Raw genomic sequence first — 20,797 nt, 5'->3', positions numbered from 1 at the left:
AAACAAAACAAAAATACCAATTTCAGGCTTCTGAATTCCAGAAATGTAAGCTAATAAACTTGTGTTGTTTTTAGCCACTAAGTTTGTGGTGGCTTATTGCTGCTGCAATCAGAAACTGATAGACGGAGCAACTGGAACCACAGAGAAGGAGTTTGAGAACCCAAAGCGGTGGAGGATGACTTGCCATAACAACCATGACTACCTGTACTCCATTCACTGGTGCTTTTTGTCTCATTACCTGTGACCAGTCGTACATGATTTCTGCTGTGATTCCCGCCGTCCAGAGTTTCTGGGTTATGTTGATGGCCCTGGACATGGACATCTGGCCAACACTTACAACCAGGAGGTCACAAGAGCTTACTGTAACCTGGATCAGAAACAGAGTGATGACATTTAGAAGAGCCAAACTATAGGCATGTAGGCGGGACCAGCACCAGCACCAGGGGAGACAGCACTCATGTGAAGACAGGCACTTGGAAATCTTGTACAGCAGCATATGTGCAAAAGCCTTTACTTCAAAATTACATAGTAAAAAAATAAATAGCTCTATATAGTACAGCAGGATTTCAGAACAAGGGGCTTTAATATGAGTCTGTTAGCAACTGTAACACCTCACACCTACATAGCTCATTACAGATGAGGGCGAGGCTAGGAAAGAAGAATGGATTATCTAAGGTCCTCCAGCTGGAGGCTAAGGACTGAAATGTAGGCTTGCCTATTGCGGCAAAGATAATCTCCCCAACCCTTGTCTATCACTGCCACGTCTGGGGCTCCACGTAAATGACTACAAATAAAAGACAGCTCAAGACACACTGGAAAGCAAAGCCAGCACTTACAGGTTCCTCCATGTTCAGGACAGCAGCAGATATCTTGTCTATAGCTATGCTGACTCCAATGGCAGTGGGAACTGGTCCCAGAGCTTGTGGTCCTCTAAACTGGGGAATCTGCAGAGAAAGACACACAACTCTGGTTATGAAATAGAGAGGAAACTGCAGTTACAGGCAAAGCAATGATCAGAGTGCATGCACTGTCAGCAACTTATCATCAAAAGGTTCAACAAAAAGATGTGTGAGTGTCTGTGCCTGGCTGGTGTGGCTCAGTTGGTTGAGCATCATCCCATGCACCAAAAGGTTGCTGGTTCGATTTCTGGTCAGGGCACATGCCCGGGTTGTTGGCTCAATCCCCAGTAGGGGTTGTACAGGAGGCAGCTGAATGATGTGTCTGTCATATTGATGTTTTTCTCTCTCTCTCCCCTCCCCTCTCTCTTCTTCTGTCTCCAAAATCAATAAAACATATTAAAACAAATAAACAAAAAGGCGTACGTGCACGCATGTGTGTATAAGAGGGAGAAGCAAGCACACATCACATACAACTTTAGGAATTTGTTACATCTAGAACTGCACTGTTCATGTGGCTTGAGCACTTGAAATATGGCTAATCCGAACTGACATGTGCTGCATGTAAAATACACACTGGTTGCAAAGATTCAGAATAAAGAAAAGAATGTAAAATAGCTCATTAATAATTCTTAAAATTTTAAATATTTTGATTACATGTTGAAATAATATTTTGGATATATTGTATTAAACAAAATATATCATTAAAATTAATTCCACCTATTTCTTTTTACTTATTTTTATATTACTAGGTAATTTAAAATGTACCATATAGGTTCTGGACCCAAGATGCATAAGTACACTGTTCCCTATTCCTCCTGCTAAGTGCAACTAAAACTCCTGGACACTCCATATAAAACAAACATAAGAAGATTCTGAAGTGGAGAAAAGGCAGCCGGCTGGTCAGGACCCACATGACACGTGGCCTGTTCCCTGGGCTTGGTCTTTGCCTCATATATCCTGGATTGGGTGCTGGAGAAGTGGGCAATCCAAGCATGCCAAGGAGAAACAACAAAGACGTGTGGACGAAAGCCTGCTTTTTCTAGCTAACAGACTAAAAAGGGGGCAACCCAGCAGGACAGAAAACGGTCAGACAATACCTGCCTGTTCCAGCCAAGACACATCGTAAATAAACTTCAAACTGAAGACAAAGAAAAAGAAAACTCTTTAAAACCATCAAGTAAGAATCACTTTTCCTATAGTAGGAAAAATAGTTCAAATAACAGCAGATTTCTCATCAGAAAGCAGAAATGTTGGGGAAATACAACAGACTTTCTTTCTCTCTTGAGTTTCTCCGAGTTTGACAGTCAAAGTAATAAGCATAACAGTGTCTAATGTGGATCTCAATGTCTGTAAAGAATGTATTTAAGACAATTACATTATAAATGGGGGATGGGGTAAAGGGACACAAAGGCAGAGAAGGTTTCCATACTTCATTGGTGGTGAAAGAAATCTACCCTTGGACAAAATGGCACAGAATTACACACATACAGTAAACCAATATCCATTTCCTGGTGTTGATATTTTACTAGAGTTATGCCAGGTTGAACCATTGGGAAAACTGGGTAAAAGACCTCTCTGTACTAACTTTGCAACTTCCTGTAAATCTATAATTATTTTTAAAAAATATTTTTTTTCTTTATTGATTTTAGAGAGAGGGGAAGGGAGAGGGAGAGACAGAAACATCGATGAGAGAGAACATTGATTGGCCACCTCCTGCATGCCCCTCACTGGGGATCTGGCCCTGACTGGGAATCAAACTGGTGACCTCTTGGTGCATATGTCAACGCTCAACCACTGAGCCACACCGGTCAGGCTAAATCTATAATAATTTTAAAATAAAAGTTTAAAAACATTGTAAGTGTGGTTCACAAGACATTTCTATTCCTAGATTAAAGGTAAACAGGTCCTGGCTGGTGTGGCTCAGTTGGTTAGAGCGTCGTTCTGTGCTTATTGGAAGGTTATGGGTTTGATTCCTGGCGAGGGCACATACCTAGGTCGTGGGTTCAATCCCTGGTCGGGGTGTGTAAGGGAGGCAACCGATCGATGTATCTCACATAGATGTTTTTCTCTCTCTCCCTTCCTCCCTCTCTAAAAATATCAAAACAAAACTACTCGAAGGTAAATCTACAAAGATATACAGTGTTCAATTACACTACTGGTTCAATTTTTCTGTAGGTTTAAAAAATTTCAAAATAGTAAATTGAGGAAGAAATGAAATTAAGCCAGAAAAGATCAACAAATCCGGGGCCAGCCCTCACCAGCAGGTCGTATCTGCCACCAGCTGCAAGGATTTCAGTCACAGCCCTTTGCCTCCGTCTGATGAATGCCACAAACTGGAAGATGATCCCGCTGTGCTGCTGCACCTTGTAAACCAAGCCCAAATTGATCAAGACCTGTCAAGGGAAACGCCACATGAACATGTCAATGGCACTGTTTTCCATCAACAGCATCAGCACAATCTATTTAGCATAAACCAGACATTCAGTAAGATCTGGCACAAAGTGTGTTTCACTAGAGCCCGCCAAGTGAGAGAAACTGCTGTCTGCGAGAACAACCACTGCTCTGAGGCCAAGCGACATACTTGTAATAAGAATTGCCTCACAATAGGAATCGTGATGCTTGCACAGAAATTCTGATTTAAGTCAAAATTATTACTAGATATCAAATGTTCCAAAATGTAGAAAGCAGAGCTGTTCTGGAAATAAAACTTATTAGCATCAATACAATAAAACCCACCTCCCTCTCGTGCTGTTATTCATGCTGCAAATCTATGACAGAATCAAACAAATGCCAAACCTGTAACTTTATGCCAAATTTCTTCAACAGTCCAACAACCTCCTCTAGATCTTTTAAGCCATACTTCACCAATTGGGCAACGCCTATTTTCTGTTTTATTAATGAATTTATTGTTGATGTTAGATCTTGCAAATCTCCCTTCTGCTCAATAAATTTGTAGAGTCGACATAGCTAGAAAGCAAAGAGGCACAGTCAGCTTCCAGTCCGCGGCAGGGAAGACTTGCTTTGCACTGTTTTGTACACCCAGGGGGACCCAGGAGAGCCTTTGCGCCTCCAAGAGGAAGATTTTGTAGTTGACAGTTATTTCAGCCTTTACCACAATCCCAGATGAGGACTATCCTTTCCAACAACCCGAAGGCACCTCAGAATGCTTCAGGCACCTCCTCATAGTTCATTTTCAGTCCCACACTTACTCCTGGTAAAGCTGACCCCAGCAGAGCAGACCTTGGCTCTAGCAGAGCCCCATCATATATTTTCAAGCCAGTATTGCTCCCCTTTCTGTCCTCATTCTCATGCATTCCCATTGCTACAGGCACATAAGTAGCTGGGGGATGCAGCTCAGATGTCGTCTCCTGCAGGCAGCCTCCTGATCTTTCCTTCTCTCTGCTCAGGCCCTGATCTCAGCTCCTAGCTCTTGCCAGCTGCACACATCATCCCCCCAGGAGAGGGCAGGGCTAGGGATCAGCTCTCTGCGGGCCAGGCACAGTTGCTGGCGCAGGGAAGGCGAAGAGGAAATAACTGCGACCATTAAGACCAGAGAGAAAACTCTCAGGAGCTAAAGTGGAAATTATTAAGAAACAAAATGATAGCTATTTTAAGGCTGTAGGCAAGCAGAACCTGGGTCAACTCTAAACTGGTACCTGAAAATTAAGTGCTGAATGAACAATCGGCGTAATATAGTTTAACATAATAATCATAAATCATTTATATTTTTTAAAAAACCCAAAAAGTGTTAAAACTCCTACAATCTACACACTAAAGATAAAATATTTCAATTTTAAAATTGTCTCATTTAAATTTTTTCTTCTTAATAAAATTATTTCTTCTCAATGAATTTTAATATTAAATTTCCCCATTAATAAAATATCAGAAACAGTAGAGTCGACAGCCCCAGGTGTGAGTCCTCACTGTATCATCGACTAACTCCATGTCACTTTGGACAACTCACAATGTCTCTTTGGGCCTCCGTACTTCATTTGTAAACTAAGAAGACTGGGCCAAATGTTTGAAATTGTTCTGCAGTATTTCTAATCCCCTTTTTAATATGCTTCAAGTTCCATTTAAAAATAATGGGAGTATCAACTGCCTTTATTAAATATTAATTGTCCTATTTGAAACTAACCAAACACATAACTTTGAATTAATGTTTATCATCATCAAACAACCAGTGAGTAGAGACTGAGCAAAAAGAGCTGACACTTTAGCAGCCAACGCAGCTTCCATGTGCAAGTGTGAACTATTTTTGAAATGTGACATTAGTTTCAAGAACCTTTTGGGCTTGAACCCTCGGGTAAGGAATTACTGAACTGGGCAGTTTCTTGAGCAGATTCTTTGTGCTATTTATGCACGGGACTATTTGTGCACACAGGTATGTGCTGTGTACACGTCTAGGGTATTATGTAAATACCGTTTCGTATTAGAATATTTTGCCATTGGATCTCTTTGCATACCATCGATATCTCCTCCAATATTTAACATTTAAAATGTAACCTGCGTGAATTTCTAGAACTCCCAGTGCTATGCATCTGGTTTACTTGCCCTGCCTGCAAACTGTAGGGCTGATTTCTTTAAACTGTGGTACACGTGTGCCCCGTGAAAGCTGTTGTGAAGAGCTGAGGGTAGACACATGCTGCATGTATCCCCTCGTGCCTTTTTAAAGGCCAATACTCATGAACAACTGAAAGCAGTCTGTAGACTGCCCAACCTCCTCGTTCTATCCCTAGCACTCTGCCTGCCACACTGTAAGTGTCCAAGAGACTGCGTGACTGCCTGACCTGTGCACAGTCACACTGTGATCTATCCCACATGTGAGTTCTGCTGATCACAGAACCACGTCCATCCAAGGGCTACAAAGGTTTTGGAAAGTTTTTTTTTAAATCTCTCTTCTTATGTAAATATTCAGTAAAATGTAACAAATTCCTGTTGCCTTCTGCTTTTCAGCGACTCAGTTAAGTGTGGGTTACTATGCCAAAGATCTGGGCCCAAACTGATGTCCGTTGAGAGAATACAACAAATTTGGTTACCGGTGAGAAGTTCTTCATGACCAGTGGGATCAAATGCAAGATTTTAAGATCAGGAAATGTATCAGGAAAGCAAGAGCTTTAATTCGGTTATGAGGTGTGAGACCAGGTGGGATGGGGTGCAGAATGGGTGGATACCCTTGGATCTGCAGAGTTCTGTGCCCCATTCTAGTCCCACAGAATCTATTTCAGAAGAGGACAACGAGTACTAGGTCTGCTCAGCAGGAGGCTCTCCCAACACAGCCTTTGCAAGGGTGTGAGAGAAAAGTCCTGATGATGGGAAAAGAACAGGATGATTACAGCACATTAAGCTGCGGCATGGAGAGGCATTCTTTGATCACAGCACTGGTTTCTCTCTCCCCTTAATCCCACGTTGCCATGGTACCTATTAACACTCCAGGGCTAAACCGTGTCTGTGAGGCGGCAGGAAGTGCTGCTGCCTTACTGCAGCAAGAATTTGGTGACATTGTCTGGTATCACAAATTCACAGAGAGCTGTAATAACACCATTAGAAGGTACTTACACTATTAGGAGACAAAGACAGATTACAAAATTTAGCTTCCACTTCTCTCCTCGTCAGCTTTTCTGTCTAATGAAGAAGAAAAAGGTAACAATGAGAGTGACCAAATGGCCCTGAACGAGATACAGTTTTCAGGCTAATTCTGATAAGTACAGTCTTCATTTCGGACAAACTGCTCCTAATCATGAAGGATATATTAATTCTACCATTTACAAAAGCTGTTTTCCAATTCATAGAAAAGTATAACTAACATTGTTTTAAGATTTGAAAAACCCTGACGTGAAAGAATTAAAAAGGGGAAAGTTATTCTTGCTGACTGGTGAGGCAACTCCTAGCTGGGCAGGCTCAACTAGGGCGTGTCTGTTTGGGTGGTTCAGTGGACCTGGTTCCCCTGATAAAACCACACGCTGACAGGCTCAGTGTTTCATCCCACGCTGGCATTTAGGCTGTGAGCAAGGCTGACCTGAAGCCCCCCCGCAATGTCTGACTGACATCATACTGTATCCGTCACTGCTAAACAGCAGCAGCCCTTTTGGGGGAGAAGAAAACCACTGGAAACAAACAGTAATGTTAGGGTCCTCAAGGGATACCTGCCAGATGAAAGAAAAGCTAGCTAAGCCTTTTGGTGTATAAAAAACAGTAAGTCATTATGGGCTTCCACTCTGTGTTCTGCCTTAATCACAGACTGCCTGGTACTGTTAGTTACTGAATCTCCTAGATGCCTCTTATTTATTATTAAAACAGTATTTAAATGGAAAAAAAAAGTTATAAAAGATAAGCAAGCATTCACCTTCATCCCAGCCTCATAATATCACACTATATAAAACCCGGTTTTTTCCCTCCAGGCTCTGCACACACTATAGAGGAATGAATACTACCATGTGGTTAACTAGGAAGAGGAACTGGAGGTGCCACTGTCCGGGTCCCACAGGAAGGAGCTGGTAAATGAAGCTCCAACAGAGCTAAACTACTCTTCCCCAATTCAACCAATCAAACCTATAAATGACTTTACTGATAAGCACAGGTAGGTTGGAGGAATTAAGGGTAGGGCTGTAAGTCTTTTATTCTCAATATTAACACTCCCTTCTCTTGGCCTCTGTCAATCAAGTATAATAACAGCACTTGTGAAGATGGAGTGAGTTAATCCATCTAAGGAGATTAGGATAATGCTTGCCACATGGGTAGGTGCTCAATAAAGGTCATTACTGGCAAGTATCAGCACCGATTTTTTTTGCCTCCAGAAATAGGTTAGTGAAGAACTTTATTATCTTACAAATGAAATAAGACAACTTGATCTCTTATAATCATAAATTACTCTTTAAAAATACACCCTGGAAGTTACTAGTAGTACAAGTCTTATTCCAGAATAAAAGTTCAACCAGACCTGGCCAGTTTACACAGTGGTTAGAACATCAGCCTGCAGACCAAAGATTTTCCGGTTCAATTCCAGTCAAGGGCACGTACCTCGGTTGTGGTTCCATCCCTGGCCCTGGTCGGGGTCATGCAGGAGGCAACCAATCAATGTGTCTCTCTAACATCGATGGTTCTCTTTCTCTCCCTCCTATTCTATCTGAAGATAAATGGAAAAATATCCTCAGGTGAGGATTTAAAAAACAAAACAAAAAAAGAGCTCAACCAATACTTGTTAACTGTTGATATAATCAAAGAGAATTGGTTCTTTTACCTTATAGCAATGAAGGAAGGAGATAAAACTCCCAATTCAAAGTTACAGTTATATCAGTAAGAAAATACTCATAAAGTAATTAAATGCTTACCACGGCATCATACAGAATAATGTAGACTTGACTGAGTTTATCCTCCGGGATCCCACAGTGTAAGAGTATTGCTTTCAATAACATGGTATGATTCAAGTAAATTCTGTAATTTCTTTCCTAGGATACCCCCCCAAAAGAGATTATTTTCATTATAAAGGCAATATAGGTACATGACCAAACCTAGGATTTTACCACCAATTTACAATCCTAACACATGAGAGACTGAAATTTAACATACTGCTTTCTAGCTTATTTTTTCATATACATACATTCTTTTTACATTTGTTATAGTCAAAGAGCATAATATAATTTAACGCTTTGTTACACACAGATACTCTGGCCTTCGAGCAAATTCATACAGATTTCAAGAGGGAAAGGATCTGGTTCAGAGGAACTGACTTATACACACAGGCTGGTGACACAGCTATCCTTACTTTTGTCCACACAAGCCAATTAATGAGCATTCAGAGTTGTGAGCTGTGTGCTGAGCTGGGTGCAGCGGGCATGCAGAAAGGTAGGCACAGGGGTTCTGCCCGGAAAGAGCACACCCTCTCCAGGAGCTGTGCCTCGGGGAGCTGCCCGCACCTTCCTCTCCCTCTCCTCACCCCATGCACGTTCCCTTTGCCTTTCTCTCTGCTAAGCTCCAAGGGCCCTTCTTCTGCCTCTGTAACTTGTTTCCCGAGCTTACGAAGCCCAGCTGGCTCACTTATACTATTTCTGTAGCTTTCTAAATAAACTTTCTCTTATAATTTGAAAAAATAAAAAATAAAAGAGCACACACTCTGACTGAACAACAAGAAATACAACTCAAGGTAGCAGGTGATGTCTCATCTCAAGTGCTGTGAGAGTTGGAAAAAAAAGGTGGCCAGCCCATCAATGGGGGGGCAGTCAGGCTTCCTGGGGAGAAAGGGCCCAAACCATGGCTGGGTGGAGAAGAATCTTTCAAGACAAGGGAACACCGTGACTGACGCACTGCTGTGGGAGCGCACAGTGCAGGTATGTGGGACCAGGAGGGAAGGTTGAGGAGAGCGAACCCTTGTGTTTCCAGGGAGCACGTGAACATGATGAACAGTGAGGCTGGGGAGTTGAGAGATCAGGTGTAGGAGGGAGCCCCCTAGGGCTCTGGAGAGGCTTTGAACGTGCTAAAATAGCATCCTAGGAATCTTAGCCCAATTTCTTACATTTTGGAAGAATGGGCAGAAAAACAACACCCTTCCCCCAAAACAAAACAAACAGACAAAAACAAAGCCTGTTCTTGTCAAGGCCAAGGTAAAAGCCTGGGGCAAACCTCAAAAGCAACATCATCAAACTCTGTGTCACTTGAGCAAGAATGACTCGCTGTCGCACACACAGGCGCAGTTCGCAGTCGCTGCCCCCGCCCACACCTGATGGAGGACTCTGGGGGGTAACCTCAGAATGTTAGAAAACGGGAAGGAACCTGAAGGGCTGGAAACTCCTGTATGATTTCGTAGATCGTATAGATGACTTCAGCAGTGGGCAGAGAGCTGTTGGTGGTAGAGGTGACGATATCAAATGCACATTCCAGAAGTTCTTTGGGATGAAATCGGTCTAACTTGCGAGGTCTGAACACACGTTCTATGCAGTACCTGGAGAAAGAAACCCGGATTTCTAAGGTCATTGCATACTGGAAACAAATATGCATAAGAAATTGGTAAACCAAAAGGAGAAACATCTGTAACAAAAATAAATAAATTAATTTAAAAAAAAGAAACTGGTGAACCAGATAAACATAACAAATACGAAAAAAATTAGTCAGCAGTATGACCAAGAAAGCTCAAAGAAAGATTTGCCCAGAACAGTTTTGCCTTGTGATCTAGGTTCTAAGTCCCAGTTTTCCCATTATTAAATATGAAGCTTAATTTTTTCATGCAATGTCGGAAATAGAGATGAAATTCCAAACAAAAATAATTGTACCTTAAGTGCTTGCTTTCTACACAGTGATACCCACACCTCAGGACTGTGACTATTAATTGTTCACTTGCAGCTGAGCATAAAAGCATGTAAAGAGCTTTGATTTCTTTTGCGGAAAGGAGCCTAAAGTAGGGTGCCTCCTGGACGACAATACTGCTCCAATCTATGAAGACCTTGGTGTCAGACCCCTGTGGTACTGAACGACCAGAAAATGTCCCCAGTGCTAAGTGCCTGGAGCTGCTCAGGGGTCAGCACTCCTGCTGCGTTTACCCCACCTCCCTACACACAGCTTTCATTCAGTTACCTGTGTAAGCAGTTTTCACACAGGGACCACTGGCCATTTGTCCTTCCAATTAAATTTTAAAAGGGGCCATCTGTCGTCAAGAACGGCCAAATGTTTTGTTTTTTTTTTTCAAGCAACTATTGGAGAAAATAATTAGTTATGTTGCTTGGGGAGATTTAGAAGTCACAGAAGAGACTGCAGGAGCTGCAGGGGACCCACCCAATTGCTATTTTCCTTCTAAAGAGGAGGCTGACTGTCCTCATCACTTTATAAAAATGGCTACTGTGCCGAGGTTTTTTGACCATATTCTAAGCTCAATACTTTAAACCCTAAATTCTTTACTATGTAAAGATCACAGATGAGAAATTCTTCCTGGCTATTTTCCCCCACATCCACAAAACGAAACCTCCATTGTTTCTTACCGTTTTAAATTCAATATATTATTTCTTGCCACGTATCTTGCAAAAGGAACCTGAGAAATAAAGTTTCAAAGGTCAATCAAGTTGTGCCAACTAGCACACTCCTTTGGTTTTTGAGATATAACTCATATACCACAGAGTTCACCCTTTTCAAGTGTACAAGTCTGTGGATTTTAGTACATTCACAAAGTTGTGCACCACTTGTCATTCATATTCCTTGAAATGTTCCTGACTGTGTCAGTTAGCAGCAGACCCCACCACTGGACACACCATCAGCCTTATTACACTGTGGTATTTCTTAGGTTTTTAAGTTTGAGAAAAATTCACTTTTAGTCAAATATACTCTGCTAAATTTTATTGTGCCAAGTTAAAATCAGTGCAAGTTATTTGTGAAATTTTAGTGTCATTTACGATAATGCAATCAAAATGGGTTCTCTCTTCTGGTGAGTTCCCTGATTTTCCTATCAATCTCTTAGGAGAAATTCTTAATCACTACCCACTAATAAAACCATTTTTAGACTGTCCCAAGAGATCTGTTAGCATCATTAACTAATGGGTCAAATTCTAATGTGTAATTACTTTTTATCTTTTGAAACTGTCAGCTCACAGAAAGGGAGCTGATGTTTAAAATCTATACTTGAGTCTCCTAACGTGTAGAGAAGCAGCAGCGTTTTAAGTATCATTGTATAAACGTTTGTACTTCTACCCTTTCTGCAACAGAGCCCAAATGTCTGCTATTTATTCACCTCTCACTCAAAATAATCCCAAATCACTTTACTTATTGTATAAGAAAAACAAGCCAAGCCCTGGCCGGTTTGGCCCAGCGGTTAGAGTGTCGGCCCGCAGATCAGAGAGACCTGGGTTCGGTTCCACTAGGGGCACATACCTCGGTTGCAGTTTGTCCCCGGCCCCAGTTGGGGTTGTGTGTGTGGCAAACAGTCGATGTGGTTCTATCACAGCAATGTTTCTCTCTCTCTCTTTCTCCCTCCCGCTCTATCTGAAGATAAATGCAAAAATGTCCTCGGGTGAGGATAAAAAAGAAAAAAAAAAAAAGAAAAACAAGCCAAGAATATGGAAGAATTTTTTTCTTAAACCAAAAAAGCAAAACATGTTCTTGTAATAAGCTGCACAACATAGGTATGAAAAATGCCTTGATTCCATACTCTCTCCAGAAAAATACAAAGGCTCAGTATCTTGACACTTCACTCTGTGGTGTACAAACAAGTGGGTGTCTGTGGTCATACACATGCACGTGAGAGCATGTTTACACCTCACAAGTACCAGGTGATGCAAACATACAGTGCACCTTATGCACACACTCAGGTTTTTTTTTTTAAGTTTCTTTCTTTATAATAAAAATGGGATCATACTAGAGTTACTTTGAAACAATTTTTTCCCCAGTTAACACTATACCATGGATATTTCTACAGATCAAATATAGATATGGATATACCTAAATACATATATATGTGTACTTTGATCTTATACCTCGTTAATATTCCATAGTAAATTATTCAATCATTTTTCTATAGATGAACATGTAGTTTTCAGTTTTCCACCACCACAATATAATATTCATACATCAATGTATTTTTCTTTTCTTTTCTTCTTTTTTTATTATTTATTTATTTTTATCCTCACCTGAGGACATTTTTCCATTTTTTTTGTTCAGATGGAGTGGGAGGGAGAAAGAGAGAAACATCGACGTGAAAGGGACACATCAAGTGGCTGCCACCCGCACGACCAACCAAGGCCAGGGACAAACTGCAACCGAGGTACGCGCCCTTAGCAGGAATTGAACCCGGGTCGCTCTGAACCGCAGGCTGATGCTCTAACCGCTGAGCAAAACCAGCCAGGGCTATTTTTATTTTCTTTAAATCAATTCCTCAAAGTGGAGTTCCATGTTCACAGGGTATAGTTTATGTATCAAAAATTATTTTAGTAAACACTTTCAGATTACTTTTCTAAAGGTTTGGCTATTTACATTCCCATCAGCAGCATATGAAAGTACCTATTTTCCTATACCCTTGTCATCTCTGGATATTAATTTAAATATTTTTGCCAGTCGGATGGGTAAAGTGGAGATACCTATACTTGGTATTTCTTCATTATCAGTGAGGCTGAACATCTCAGAAGTTTATCAGCCCTGTGCATTTTCTTTCAAGAATTTCCAGGTTAAATCCTTTACTCATTTCTTTACTTATAAGTGCTTTCTTTTCATTAGGAGTATTAAACTGTCTGTCTTATGCATGTACAGTGCTACAGATGGGCTGTCAGCAGCCAACCCTATGTGAGTGAACAGCTGTAGGTATTGCTGTCACCCTGGCTGGTTTGGCTCAGCAGTTAGAGCGTCAGTCTGTGGTCCAGAGAGACCCAGGTTCGGTTCCTGCTAAGGGCACGTACCTCGGTTGCAGTTTGTCCCCGGCCCTGGTTGGTTGTGCGGGTGGCAGCCACTTGATGTGTCCCTTTCACGTAGATGTTTCTCTCTCTTCCTCTCTCTCCTTCCCACTCTATCTGAACAAAAAATGGAAAAATGTCCTCGGGTGAGGATAAAAATGAAAAAAAAAGAGTGTTGCTGTCATAGGAATCCCTGGGGATTGGAAGGAAAGCAAGCATGAGCAAAATTCAGCACATCTAGTTAGCAGAGACACTGCTGTTATAAGAATTTAATTGTTTTAGACATTAACATGTTAGGAAGTTGCCGAAGATCTACCCCAGAAGTAAAGGAAAAAACTCCTCTTATTTGTCTCAGTTGGCCTGGTTAACTCATTGTGGTCACTTGGCAGAGCTCAACCTTGAGGTACAGACATCGCACCTGCGATGCAGGGTTCCAGATTCTAGGGCCGACAGCACTTAACTTGATTAACAAAGTAGAGGTACACAGGGTCAGATGATTACTAAATTCCAGTAATGTTCTCAGCCAGACAACTTCCTTAGAAATATGTTCCCTAAGGGTGACATTTCAATTTTAAGACCAGCCAAAATAAAATCAAAGTTAGAAAGATTGGTGGGGGTAATCCTTTAACAGCTGTGCTAGCCCTGCGACCAGACAAGGCATCCGAACGGCCAGCAGAGCGTGCCCAGTCTCACCCGAAGGTCGAAAGGAAGCATCACCAGCATCCCGCTGTGGTCCATGAACAAGGCGGCTTCATTGTGCTCATATATTTGCCTATTTCGGGGAAGCAGCAGTGGGGTACACAACTGGACAGCTCCTAGACCAAGTCAGAAAAAAATAACTAGCCATTAGGTCCCCATTCTTCCTAGGAGGCAGGTTAAAATGAACACAAACCTGACAGTGAGGTCCCCGGTTACAAGGACTGTGGAAATCATCATCAGCTGTGGTCGCTTCTCAATGGAGAGCTCACCTAAGGCTAAGTTTGCCAATCTAGTCTAGTTCTGCCTCCACAAAACAGCTGTACTTTAGTAGCACGGCTGTATATTAAAATCTGTTTCTCCTCAACAAGCTGAATTATAAAACTAAGCTTAAATGTCACATGATGTCAGCGGCTTGTAATTGAATTTAAAAGTAAAATATACCTGGCCAGTGTGGCTCAGTGGTTAAGCACCAATCCATGCACCAAGAGGTTGCCAGTTTGATTCCCGGTCAGGGCACATGCCTAAGTTATGGGCCTAATCCCTAGTGGGGGGCATGCAGGAGGCAGCCAATCGATGTTCTCTATCATCGATGTTTCTATCTCTCTCTCTAAAAATAAAAATAAAAAAAATTTAAAGAAAAAAGTAAAATATAATTGCACTCAAATCCATGAACAGTACTTTCTAATGATGGAAAAAAAAATCTTTTCAGAAAACATACGATTTTTTCAAAAAGACATACCATGTCTTTTAAAGATGCGGACGATGGTTTCACACACATGCTGCTGTATCTTGGCCGTACGGATTGAAAAGCTGCCCTAAAATATGATCAATTAAAATGTCATCAAAGCCTAATCAAAGGGATAACCTAAATATTAACCTGTGGCTTGCACTCAGCATTACATTGCTTATTCTGAGGATCACAGAAGAGATTTCAACAAGTCAGTCCCTTTTAAACATATTCAGGGAAGAAAGAGAAACTACAAGTCTTACAATGCATCATCTTGAGGAGGGCCAGCTAGGGTCAAAGTCCAAGCTCTTAACCAGGTTGATATTTGCCTTTCAGAGAGAGAGCTAGTCACACACACACATTCTCCCCGAGGACTCTCAGAGTCACAGTGCAGCATTAAACCCCTAACAGCATCGGGCCCTCTCCCATATGCTCAGGGGATTCACAGTGGGCCCCTTGAAAGCCAAATAGCTCTCTATTGAAGCCCAACTTAAGCCCACCTTAAGTATGTCACTGTCATAGGTGTAATCGATGGCAGGGGGGATGCGCTGGGAGAAGATCTGGGCCATCATGGTGCGATAGGCCTTCCCGTCCACGTTGGCCAGGGTGTGGTGCAGCACCTCGTGCAGCTCCGACTCCCCCATCTGGGGTGGGGGCAGCAGCTCGCTCTTTAGCAGTTCCATGGCTGTGGGCCGCTTTGCCGGATCGTGGTTCAACAGCCAGGAGATGACAGATTTCTATAACAAAACCCAGGATGCTCGAGAATTCCCCTGACAAGCCAGTGGTTGATTCCAGTCAAGAAAAGACACCACACTTCTTGAACTTAGTGGGTGCATTTTCATTTTTGAAAGTTTCTAAATCTGTCTTTTCACCATCTGCACTTCAGTACGACCACAGCGTTGTGCAACAACGTAACAGAGGCCCTTTTTATATTTTATTGTCATAAATGACCCCCCAAATCCTCAACAACTAACTAGAAGCAGAACTTAGGCTTCTAAACACACAAAATACTGTATCCAAAAAAAAAGAGTATAAAACAAATACCTTTAGATGTCTAATTTTAGTATAAATTATAATGTACAGCAGCTACTGGAATCCTTAAAGCAGTGTAAAACATCTTGTTTTTATTTTTATTTTCATTTATGTTATCTATATTGATACCATTCCCTTGAATTCTCTTGATTTATGTTACTCTGTGTCTTCACAGTTACTACACTACCTCAGTAAGCAGGGAACAATCTGAAGGTAATATACACCTTTGAAAGGTTCCGTAATGACGTTTTAATTCTCTTGTTTATAATAAAAATTTATAAAGAGTTAAAGGAATACCTGAGATCAGAAAAATCTCAATTTCTAGATGAATCTTATTAAGCATTTTCTAATTATATATCTTTAACATATGCCTCCCCATCACTCCATTCCCCAAATTCCTACCCCAGTCTTAGGTTGAAATAAAACCACAGGTAATTGCTTTTCATGTAAAGAAAGGAACTGACATGATACAACTTTTATGTAAAGTTACATCAAATTAAACTGGTAAAAACAGTCGCCTATTCAGCAAAACAGACCCTATTATACTGCTTACTTTCTGCGTGTGGCAAACACTGTGTTATATTCATCTATAAGCATTTTCTACGCTGCCTCCTTTCAGATAAAAAGCAAGGACTGTGATGTGGGAAGCAGCAGTAGTGTGGTTTTGTTGTCTATTTTATAAAGTCCAAACGCAGATGCTCAAGGGTGTCTGGTAAGTACTTGTGATGGAGAACCATCACTGTTGTGAGAAACGGTTTGTACAGTTGCTCTTGTGTTTGTAGTTTATTAAAGTTCCTAAGTCACCACAGCTGCCCACATGTGGAAATACTCAATAAGACTGACCTTATTATAGGGAAAGGCTTTGAAATGAACACTTTCTTATGACATCCAGAAACACAAGAAATGACTCAGTTCAAAAAAATGGTCATAACTAACAAAAGAAGTAGAAACATGACTCAATGTATTTTCTAATGGTTCTTTACTAATTCAATAGATGAGGCAGAACAGGTCCTTCTAGCCATAAATGCCATGATAAGCACTACCAAGTTACAGGTTGTTAGTGCTGGTGTATAATAATGAGCATTTAATCCCTTTATTTTACAGGTGAGGAACATGAAAGTCTAGAAAAGTGAATTGTGCATCCAGATACATAACCAATAAGCAAGGAATAGCAAATTAATGCCATGTTCTAGCTAGGTTTCTGTTCTCAACATTAATCTGGTCATGTACTGCTTAAAGACAGGGATACATTCCGAGAAATGAGTCCTTAGGCAATTTCATCATTGTGAAAACATCACAGAGTGTACTTACACAGACTTGGTGGGATAGCCTATTAGTGTAATAGTGTGTGCTATACTTAAACACAACCGGTAGCACATGTTTCTTTACATGTGCTACAATGTTAAGATGGCCATGATGTCACTAGGTGACAGGAATTTTTCAGTTCCATTATAATTAATGGGCCTGCTGCTGTATGTGCGGTCCCTCGTTGACTAAAACACTGTTATGTGACGGATGGCTGTTATTTAAATAAGAAATCTTACCATAATTATATTTGTTAAGAAAGGTCAGTTTAAGGAATAAACGTCCATATGACAAGAGAATTAACCATGAAATGCTTCACCAAGACAAACAACCAACTATGAAGAAATGCACAACAGACGGACAATACATAAATTCATAAATTCACTAGTCATTATTCTTTCATACTAGCTGGATGCCAGTATTAACCCACAACAATTCTCACACACACGCGCGCGCAGGGATTTATAGCATGGAAGAGAAATTATTTTGCTTTAAAATACTGTCACTTCAGACTATCTGGTCTTTTCCTTCACAATCTGAGCTTCTTGAACCACAAAACAGAACAAAATTATAGTTTTAAAGTATTTTTCTGTTCTTAAAGTCCCAAACTTTCTCTAAAACAATGAGCTGTAAAAGCGCTCTCTCTCTTTTTTTAATAGCGAAGGCAAGGTTCCAAATAGTACTTCAAAAGCACAATGAGGCACACAAAAAAACCCTGTAGTTTGTTAATTTTCTGTGCCAATCCCTGGCATTTTTATGGTGTATTTCAAGTCTAGTAACATTTTAAGTGCTTTATCTTTTAATTTTCCCCCACTTTGTTCCCAGGACATAAGAGAATGAGTGGCAGAAGATTACTAATTAAAAAAGAAGAAAAACAGTGATTAAAACCCAAGAGTGAAGACAGTATTTAAAGCATCAGAAAAATCACCTGCTTTGTATGCTCTCCATCATCGAAGTCGTCTGGAAACTTAGGCGAAGTGGGCTAAAAGAATATTATATTCAAATCAGCAAGTGCTTGGCAGACTGCCACAGTGAAAGCATGTACTCACTAGCAGTAAGAAAATCACATACAGAAACGAAAACCTTTTAACAAGGGATTACTGCGGTGTCACCTCCTTGAAACCCGATGCCCATTCTTCCAAGTACATACATATTAATACAAACGTTACCCAAATGACAGCCTAGGTGATAGAAAGCACCTTCTGTGAGGACAAAGTATTTAAAAATCTAGTGGTTTCAGCCCTGGCTGGTTTTGCTCAGCGGGTTAGAGCGTCGGCCTGCGGACCAGTGAGTTGTGGGTTCAGTTTTGGTCAAGGGTATGTACCTCGGTGGCTGTTCGTCCCCAGCCCTGGTTGGGGTAGTGCGGAAGGCAACCAGTCAATGTGTCCCTTTCATGTCTATGTTTCTCTCTCTCTCTCTCTCTCTCTCTGTCTCCCGCTCTGTCTGAACCAAAATGGAAAAATGTCCTCAAATGAGGATAAAAAAAAAAAAAAAAAAAAATCTAATGGTTTCAGGAAACAAGAAAGTGGCTTTATTAAACACAGATGAAACAACAAGGCAAAAACACCAACTCATCATAGCAGAGTAAGAGAAAAACATTAACTGAAACCTCTACTTCCCCCAAAGTTCTCACCTTTCTGGTAAATAAGACCCTAATTATAACATTAACTTGACAGTTTACATATTCTTGAAATGAGGGAACTAACATGAATTTTCACTAAAGGCACTTCACCGGGGACATACTTCTCTGAGACCATTTCAAGTCCAGGGAAGGGCCCGCCATTACTTTATCTGCTCCTCTACTTTATGAACATAGCTGTCTGTGCTATGACAGTAAGATAACTCAAGTGTTTGGTTCTGCTCAGGAAGGAAGAGGAAGACTCTCAGTATCTCTTGCTCATGAATATGTAAATCTAAATCATCCTCACCCAAACCTTATTCTCCATTTTCATGTTGATGACTTTTCTAATGAGCATCCTGGACCTCACTCACACGCTGTTAACACTAGTCCCTTTTTAGTTTGGACAGTAACAGAGGCAAGGATTAATCCCAAGAACACAAATGGAAATGTCATTGGGGAAAAGAATTCAAGTGGCTGATATTTTTCCCAGACCACTTTTAACTTCTGGTCATGGTAGTTTTCTTTATGCACCAGCTAGACCCTTCAATTTTTAGATGTAAATACCCATTATCCTTATAACCCATTCTCACTGCTGTAACTGTACTTATATTATGTAAACATTCTTGAATTATTCCTTTGTTTTAAAATTAAGAGTAAATCTCTCAGGATAATTTTTTTTTTTTAAGTAACTACAACCTAGCAATTTCTCCAAGTAGGATTTCTAAAATAAATAAAATTGGGGCATTTCTCATCATTGGAGGTGTCTAAGAGGTAGATTTCCACTTATTAGAAATATAGAAAATTATAGCAGGATTGCTTCTTCTATATTATAAATACCAGAAGAATACTCTGCACTGAAATCTGATGTCCATGCTAAGATCCAGGTTACCGGAAACTGATGCACTAAAACATCTAGTACATACATCTCTGAGTTGGTTAAGAACAAAGATCCTTTCTGAGGCCGTGACCATGGGGTGATAGGACATCTCAAAGAAGATGATTCCCAGGCTGAAGAGATCCACTTTCTGAGGAGGAAAAAGAATTGTATTTAGAGAGTCTTGATATGAAATGTTATTTACCAGGAAATTATCTCATGAGCACTATTAATTGAAATTAAAGTTTGCATAAGTGGATAATAAGCCAATTAAATAGAAAAAAATTTAATTTCTTCTAAAGAAGCATAAGTATAAAGTATAGATGAGATTAAATATTTGGCATAACTTCTCAACATTTTCCTTGAAAATTAATTGTACCCTGGCTGGTTTGGTTCAGTGGTTAGAATGTCAGCCCATGGACCAAAAGGTCATGGGTTCGATTCCTGGTCAAGGGCACAGACCTGGGTTGCAGGTTTGATCCCTGGCCCAGGTCTGGGTTGTGCAGGAGGCAACCAATAGATGTGTCTCTCTCACATCAATGTTTCTCTCTCTCTCTCTCCTTCCCTCTTTTCCACTCTTTCTAAAAATCAATGGAAAAATATCCTCGGTCGAGGATTAACAGCAACAAAATAATTGTGACTGGTTTAGCTATATATACAGACATAGACAACCAGATAGCCACTGGTCAACCATTGAGAATAATTACTAAAGAGCAAGGACAACAAACATTTGTCATACGAATTCACTCTGTGCCCCTAGCCAGTTTTTCTCAGTGGTTAGAGCGCTGGCCCGTGGACCAATAAATCGTGGATTCAATTCTGGTCAGAGGCATGTACCTTGGTTGCAATTCGTCCCCAGCGCTGGTTGGGTCGTGCAGGAGGCAGCCACTCGGTGTGTCCCTTTCACGTTGATGTTTCTCTTTCTCTCTCTCTCTCTTCCTCTCTCTCTCTCCCACTCTATCTGAACAAAAAAAAAAAAAAAAAAGGAAAAATGTTATCAGGTGAGGATAAAAAAAAAAAGAAAAAAAATTCTCTTTGCATCTTTACTAATCTCAAAAGTGAAACACAGGCTAAAATCTGCACTTAATAGCAAAGATCAGCTATTGATTGCAAAACCATGCCAACGAGACAGAGAAATGACAAAACAGAAAGATCATGCGACAAATGCTAACAAAATATAGACGTGCAAGTGAAGAAAAAGGTGAAGTCAGTGCAGAGTGTCAGAGAGGGAGCTCCCAGGGGGAGGGTAACGTTCAGAGGGCAGTGTGCCTGGGCCTG

General features: G+C 40.8%; 1 protein-coding gene and 1 long non-coding RNA gene across 7 annotated transcripts in view; one reads left to right on the top strand and one right to left on the bottom strand.

Annotated features, from left to right (window-relative positions):
• The window catches only part of EIF2AK4 (eukaryotic translation initiation factor 2 alpha kinase 4), a 100,576-nt gene that overhangs the window by 14,463 nt on the left and 65,316 nt on the right, over positions 1-20,797 (bottom strand). For 5 of the 6 annotated variants that reach the window (XR_004958590.1, XM_036253326.1, XM_036253333.1 and 2 more), the window contains 13 exons: positions 19,569-19,670; positions 17,953-18,006; positions 15,188-15,424; positions 14,700-14,775; positions 13,955-14,076; positions 10,868-10,917; positions 9,669-9,837; positions 8,231-8,347; positions 6,459-6,524; positions 3,696-3,866; positions 3,158-3,292; positions 837-944; positions 239-367 (listed from right to left, as the gene is read on the bottom strand). Coding sequence is in view for 5 of the 6 variants with exons in the window: in XM_036253326.1 (XP_036109219.1) it covers positions 239-367; positions 837-944; positions 3,158-3,292; positions 3,696-3,866; positions 6,459-6,524; positions 8,231-8,347; positions 9,669-9,837; positions 10,868-10,917; positions 13,955-14,076; positions 14,700-14,775; positions 15,188-15,424; positions 17,953-18,006; positions 19,569-19,670 (1,536 nt within the window). In the remaining variant the exon portion in view is untranslated. The remainder of the gene's footprint in view (positions 1-238; positions 368-836; positions 945-3,157; positions 3,293-3,695; positions 3,867-6,458; positions 6,525-8,230; positions 8,348-9,668; positions 9,838-10,867; positions 10,918-13,954; positions 14,077-14,699; positions 14,776-15,187; positions 15,425-17,952; positions 18,007-19,568; positions 19,671-20,797) is intronic. The other variant, XM_036253329.1, reaches the window with a different exon arrangement.
• Positions 6,897-9,686, top strand: LOC118625026. Its single transcript, XR_004958591.1, has 3 exons — positions 6,897-7,094; positions 7,301-7,479; positions 9,584-9,686. It is a non-coding gene; the product is annotated as an uncharacterized LOC118625026 (long non-coding RNA).

The sequence above is a fragment of the Molossus molossus genome, unplaced genomic scaffold (genome assembly GCF_014108415.1).
Source record: "Molossus molossus isolate mMolMol1 unplaced genomic scaffold, mMolMol1.p scaffold_m16_p_1, whole genome shotgun sequence".
In the NCBI taxonomy this organism is placed as follows: domain Eukaryota; kingdom Metazoa; phylum Chordata; class Mammalia; order Chiroptera; family Molossidae; genus Molossus; species Molossus molossus.
This window is presented reverse-complemented; position numbering and strand designations above follow the sequence as displayed.